The sequence below is a fragment of the Mesocricetus auratus genome, unplaced genomic scaffold, assembly GCF_017639785.1.
Source record: "Mesocricetus auratus isolate SY011 unplaced genomic scaffold, BCM_Maur_2.0 Super-Scaffold_100007, whole genome shotgun sequence".
NCBI lineage: Eukaryota > Metazoa > Chordata > Mammalia > Rodentia > Cricetidae > Mesocricetus > Mesocricetus auratus.
The window spans coordinates 95,227,224-95,234,127 of NW_024429191.1; the positions used below are offsets into that span (position 1 = coordinate 95,227,224).

The following is a 6,904-nucleotide window of genomic DNA, read 5'->3' on the forward strand; positions in this document are numbered from 1 at the left end:
CGCCTGACCATCTGCCCAGGCTAGGAAACACCTGCCTGCCCACACTAGGGCGTGGGCAAGGCCCCTTTCATCCGTAGAGTTACCCCCGGTTCAGATGTTGGCACTGCCTCCTGGCTCACTAGACTGTCCCCACAGGGCTCCTGCCTCCCCGAAGGGTCTAGCAAAGCCTCCTAGGTCCCAGTGACTGGACCCAGGCCCTGCAGCTCCGCATCAGGCTCAGGAACCTTTCCCCAAGTACTTTCTCATCCACACCAGCTTTCTGTTCCCTTAACCACCCCAGGCTGTTCCGTGTCTACTGCAGGTCCCCTGACCTAAGGGGTTATCTGGCCTGATGAGATCCACACCGTAGGATTGCCCAGGGCTCTGTTATAATCCCTCCCCAGCAGCTTTCTGTCAGGGCCTCGATACAATGAGCAAGGTCACTCAGGTGCTCTATTTCAGCCTTCACTTCCCTCAAGACAGGTGTGTGGGTGACTCACTCTTAAAACTCCCCCGGAGCACCTGTCACAGAACTCTGTGTCGTCAGCAGCCCAAATGCAACTATCCGATCGCTCGTGCTTAGAAGAAGAAACCACGGGAGAACAGGTGTCTAAGTTGTAGTCACGCTGGGTCCACGGGCAGCTAAAGCCACACAGCCACACAGTGGAGGGGCATGGGTGTCTAAGCCACACAGCCACACAGCCACACTGGGCCCACGGGCATCTAAGCCACACAGCCACGTCATGCCCTGCATACACAGGATTGAGTTCATCTTCCCGACCCGGGAGTCCTGGCCAGCTCTGATTAAGACTTAAGCAGAAAGCGGCTGCAGTTGACCAAGGAAGGGCTCCTCCTCTGAGCTAGCCACATACACAGACCCCCTCTTCATAAAGCTGCCCCTCACAGGGCGGTGGCGGTGCATGCCTTTGGTCCCAGCACTCAGGAAACAGAGGTGGGGGAATCTCTGACTTCGAGGCCAGCCTGGTCTGCAAAGTTGAGTTCCGGGACAGCCAGGGCTACACAGAAAAACCCCGTCTCGAAGAAACAAAGCTACCCCTCAATTTGCATGGTAGAATATGCTCCCAGTCTGCCTTATGAGGAACCCCAAACCTTTAACATGTTCCTCTGACACAGCCCACCAGGCAGCAGCTCACTGTGAGGGAGTCCCTATACTGTCCCTTCTACTCCTGCACATTCGAGAAATGACAGAGACCCATGCGGCTGGGGCAGCAGCTGTACGGATCCAGTCAGCTCAGGGGGGCAGGGGTCAGTCAGCTCAGACTGGGGGATGAGAGGGGGTATTCATGTGAACACTGCAGCCTCTCCTGGCACACTGAGCATCATGGTCATGCTTGGTCTAGAAATCTACCTTCTTCCTTATCCTCTGGCCAACTCTCCTCCTGGTGTCTTAGGCGTCTGTCTCATCTGCTGGACTCCCTCCGCCACACCTGGGAACGGGCTCCACTGCTCTTATGCACACCGGGCAGCCAAACCAAGACCCTGGCCAAGCACTGTCATCCGATAGGCCGCCACCAAACATTGCATCTGGGTAGACGCTCATCACTCCATCTCTAACCTCTGCTGCCGCCGCCACACTGTCTTGGGGACCCCGCTGCTCGGCGCCAGCATGGGCAGGACACCAGTGGAATTGCCTGGACAGTCTTTAAAAAGAACCACAGTGACCACACCCAGGTCCCAAGGTTCCAGGTGTCGATGACTCCAGCCACCAATCCACGGCCCTCATGTCCTCAGGGACTTTTGCTGAGGGTCCACTGTTAGGACAGGATGCACCATGTGACCATGTGACCTGTCAGAGGGAAAACACTTGACCCCAATCTGTACCAGCCACTTCCTGCCTCTTCCTCAGCCACGGTGCACCTACAAATCTCTCACCTCAATCCAGCCCACCCACCAACGACGCTCACTCTTGACACCATCCAGGGTGCCCTTAGCCATGCCCGGAGCATTCTTTCCCAGTCTGTGTCCTATACATTGCCTGTCCTCCGTGCCTCACTTCCTCCCTCTGGAGAAAAGCCACCCTGGCCACGGGCTGCCTGGTCCCGGGCATATGGGTGCATCAGGGGCAGAGGAACACTCATTGCAAGTGTTTGAGTCTAGCTCCACGGCTGGGGAAAGGCTCCTGCATGACCCTTCCTCCGTCTGCCTTCCTCCTTCCCTTTGTGTCTTCCCTTGCTGTCCCCCCCTTCTCTCTCTCTCTCTCTCTCTCTCTCACACACACACACACACACACACACACATCCGTCAAGATTACCGGAGCCCTGAAACAGCTTTCAAATGTGTTCTGGCGCAAGCAGTCCAAAGCCTTAGTCATTAGGCTAAGATCCAGGCAGCTGCCTCTCTGCTTCTCCTACCTGAAGACCCATCTAAAGTTCTTACTTGAAGCCACCTGGAGGCCCAAACGAAGGTCAGCTGGAGGAAGGTGGAGACCCAGCCCATCTGCGGGCCAGTGCTGGGGAACTTCACCACCACACCAGAAGATCTGAGTTTCAGAGACAGGTCCCAGGCTGGCACTGAGCTCAGCTAAGTGGTGTGGGAGGGTTCACACCTCCCTGCTTGACTGACTGACACTTCATTTCTCTACAGCCAGTGACTCGGACTCTGCACCCTCCCTAGCAGAAGATACCCATGCCCGGGATACTAGTCAAAGTGTTCCGACAGCCGCCTCCCTCAGTGGCCGTCAGAATTCTTACCTTTGCAACGTGCAAACCCATTTCAGGGTGCTGCGCGCTTACCCCTGAATGTGGCAAGTGTGTCACTTAAGTTAATCATTTTCACGGACCGCACAAAGCCTGACTTTGTTTACATCTTCCACGGGCCGTCTGCTGGCAATTGGCAAGGGTCTGCATAGCCCTCCCAACCTTCAAACGCGCCTCTACTGGCCCCTGCCCTGGTATTTGGTTTTCCTCTTCCCAGAGGTTCATTTCTCTCTTCCATCCCTGTAAGGCAGAGCCAGCCACTCTGGACTGGTTCATTGAAACAGACAAGCCCAGTGTGAAAACCGCACGTCTGGGTGCCCAGGAAGAGCCCGCACCTGCTTCCAGCAGTTTCTTCAGAGAGTCACCATCCGCCAAAGTCCTGCAAGGCTCACAGGGCCTGGCGGCACCTTGCTTTACTCTTTACAGGAGTCAACAAAGACAGAATCATCACTAAGTGCTGCGTGCTGCAGGCTTTCTGGGGTGGCCACTCCTACCTCTCTGGTCTCCATCACCACGTACACAAATACAAACAGGCCCCACAGAAAGCCAGTGTGTCCTCAACCTGATCACCCCGGGACCCAGACCTGGCCTTGGGGGTCTTGACTATGGCTTCAGGCCTCACTACCTGGACAGAGGGGCTGGATCCCTCACCCCCCAATTCCTCAATACCCTTGATTCCAGAAAGCAGACAAAGTAGCTGCAGTCTGCCAAGCAGCTCAGCGGATTCGGTCACTCCAGGTTCCACGGCTTGCAGAAGGCGGAGGAAGATTCCATTAGGTGAGAGACTCAGACCGGCAGCGTGCCTGAGCAGCGCTAGGATACAGACACGTTTCCTATGTGTCCTGACCTGGAAGCGCAGAGAGCGGGGCCTTCCAAGAGTGGGCCAGGCCATCTCCTATCCCTTCCACAAGAAGTGTCACAATTCTCTTTGCTCACCATAGCTCCAGACCTGCCATTGGCAGGGAGATCCCTCCCAGGAGTCCGTTCCCCAGGCAGATGTGGAGTCAGTCAGCAAGACTGTGTGCAGCCTCAGGAAAAGCTACCCTTTATTAACCCCCGATGCACCCCCCATTCCAGGCCCCTGGATCACGGCAGTGAGCGCACAAAATCTGGGGTGCTCTCACAGCTACGGCAGCTTAAGTCTGGGCCAGGCCTTCCTTATCAGCCTGGGAAATCAAGAGACAGCAGCGGCAGTTCTGACCCTGGCTAGACTGGGAAGCCCCTCTGAGCCAGCCACAAATCTGTACCACTTCCAGGAGGACAGAACCCTGCCCCTGCAGCAGGCCAATGCTGACATGGTGGGCTCAGCGCAGTTCCCTACCCTGGGGTGTCAGACACTTTTCAGACCAAGCTGGTCAATCCTAGAGGGGGCGGGTAGGGCTAACACAGAACCCCTTGGCTGTGCTGAGTGGACAGTGCTCCTCCTACAAGTTCATAACCAGCCAGAACCTGTGAATATAACCCTATTGGGATGTCTCTGCTGACGTAATCACATCAAAATGGGTTTCGAGCAGACACTGAGTCCAATGCCTGGCGTCCTTCTAAGAGGGGGCAGAGCCATATGTAGACAAGAAATAAAAGGGGCTCATCTACCATGCCCCCAAGACCACTAAGGAGTATCAGGAGTGGCCCGCTCCACACTGGGAGGGAGGCCTGGGCCAGGCCCTCCCTCAGATCTCAAAGAGGAGCCAGCCTTGCCAGCATCTGGATTTCAGGCTTCGGAACTCCTGGACCATGAGATGGTCAGTTCCATCGCTCTGGGGACACCTATTTGTGGTCATCTGTCACAGAAGCCACAGGAGACATAGCTCTGCTATGGGACGGGGCCCCTGCTGGGATGAGTGGGAAGCCTTGGCTTCATGGTGGTTTAGATGCCACGCTTTGGATGCCAAGGCTGGGAAATCTAGGCGGAGAGCAGTGTGCAGGCAGGAAGGGGCCCCTAGGCACTGAGAAAAGCCTCAGACCTCTGATCCGGACCAGACTAGTGCAGTGTGCAGCCTGGCGCTGCCTTGCGTGGTTCTTTCTGAGTGTCCCCCAACTCGCAGCTGGCAGTGTGGGCATCTCAAGCCAGCTCCCCCCGCCTCCCCTTTGAACCAGCCCCCCCCCGGGGGTTCTGCATGCTGCTTTCCTCTGAGTTCCCTACAACCTGCTGGTCAGAAGTGAGGTCTCTGCAAAGGGGCTTATGCGCCTGCACTCCCGAAGGAGTCCCTCATTGGAAGGGGCTGCTTCCTCAACCCCAAATTTTGCCGATTGTCCAAGCTAGACTAGGCAAAAAAAAAATCTCATTTTCCCCAGATCCGACTGTGTTTGCGTACCACTGCACAAGCACACGTCATGGATCGGCTGTGCCGAGGTAGCCTGGGTTAGGTAGCCCTGTAGATAGCATCAGCTAAACACCCTCCAAAGAGCTAACCAGGGTGGGGGCAAGGAGCTACAGGATGGGGTATCAGGGGGCATTCCTGATACCTGGAGAAACAGAGGCACTGTGGCTTCAGTCTGTGCGGGAGAGGGGCACAGGATACTTGGGTAGATAGGACATAAAAACCACGGGGAAGGTGGGTGGGAGCCAGAGCCTCACCTGCTGGATTCCCTGCTGGATTCCCGAGTTTGCCCAGTGTGGGAGAGGCTTCCAGGAGGTCAGCTCCAAGTGGAGCCTCCCACTTTTACCAGCTTTTCCAGGACCACATAACTATCTATGTATCTCTCCTATCTGGCTTGCTAGAACCCTTTGGGTCAAGGAGTCCTGAGGGTAACATATATGCTGGGCAACCTAAGCAGCCATACAATCCCGTGACCCCCATAGTCACAAGTCACCCCCTCCCGTCTGTCCGTCCGTCCGTCCGTGTGTGTGTGTGTGTGTGTGTGTGTGTGTGTGTGTATGTGTGCACATTGTGAAAACAAAGTAAACAGCGGCAAATACTCAGGCTCTGGACCCTGCCCGGTCCTGCTGGTGGGGCCTTCCAGGGGACACGCAGCAGGGAACTGGACTCTAGCAGCCTTCCGCCCGTCCCTCTGAGCTCACGGGATCTGCGCAGGGGGCTTCCATCTAAACGCAAAAACTCCCAAATGGCTGCAGAGAAGCCCTCCTCACACAGTCGCCCCCTCACCTGTGGAAGTTTCTTCCCGGGGTTTCCAGTCCTTTAACCACCGCACCCCCGCGTGTCCCCTACTCCCCGCCCCCAGCACTGGCATCCCAGGGAGGCCGCCTGCCAACACCCAAGCGTTCCCTGGCTCCCTTTCCTGCGGCCGGAGCTGCTGCGGAATTTCGGTGGAATTTTGAGGTCGCCAAGCATCTCCCAGCTCAGAGAAGGAAAGAAAGAGAAACGGGAGGGGGGGACGGGGGAGGGAGAAAGTGCGCTTGGGGCGTTCAGTTGCAGGATGGCAGAGGGAGCCCCAGCCAGCTGCACCGGCAGGGTGGTGGGCCTCGCGAACAGGGTAGAGCCGCTTACCTACGTCTGCATTGCAAAACGCCTGTTGCGGGTGCACCGGGGAGCAGCTGCAGGCGTCGGCCGGGCGCAGTAGCGTGGCCAGCAGCAGGAGGCCGAGCGCCAGGCGAAGGCTGCGGGCCGTGGCGCCCATGGCGCGCTGGGGGCCTGTGTCCGGCTGCTGTGGCGCGGGCTGGGGGGCCGGGCACGCCCCTCCTCACCTGGCCCGCTCCCCCGCGCAAACTTTCTGTCCTCTTTGTCTAGGGGTGGGAAGCAGCGAGGGGAGAGCGCGGGGCAGTGCACCCGGCGGAGAAGAAAGAGGCTGGGAGGCGGCGAGCGAGCGCAGCCCGGCTCGGCTCCTCCGCTGCCTTCTATGGCTGTGTTTGCTGCGGGCTCGGGCCGAGCCGCCGTTTTATTGCGCTCCGAGGATCCTCTGCTCCTCCTCTCGGTGGCTGGCGGCCAGTGCAGGCCGGGCGCTCCCAGCAACCCTCCTCCCGCGCCGCCCAGCCCTCCCCAGAACCCCGGCTTTTGTTGTGCCCAGCCTGGCACGGCTGTGGGCTTCCCGCATCACCTGGCACGCTGCGCCGCAGGGCCACGCGCGCGCTGTGTACCTGACTGCCCGCTGGGGCCCGCACCCACGCAGCCCCGGGTCCCCAAAAGGCCGACTGTGTGGTGTGGTGCGTTTCGCCTGACGGGCCCTGACTCTGGGTAGAACTCAGGCCTTGTTCCTGAAGGCCACCATTCCGCCCCCCCCACCCCCACGACCTCCCACCCAACCTTTTC

General features: G+C 58.2%; 1 protein-coding gene across 1 annotated transcript in view; it reads right to left on the reverse strand.

Moving 5' to 3' along the window:
- Nucleotides 1–6,524, reverse strand: part of Timp2 (TIMP metallopeptidase inhibitor 2) — a 48,038-nt gene extending 41,514 nt beyond the window's left edge. Inside the window, exon 1 of the mRNA XM_005069851.4 lies at nucleotides 6,146–6,524. Coding sequence (XP_005069908.1) covers nucleotides 6,146–6,275 — 130 coding nt within the window. The 5' untranslated portion in view covers nucleotides 6,276–6,524. The remainder of the gene's footprint in view (nucleotides 1–6,145) is intronic.
- Nucleotides 6,525–6,904: the final 380 nt, after the last annotated feature.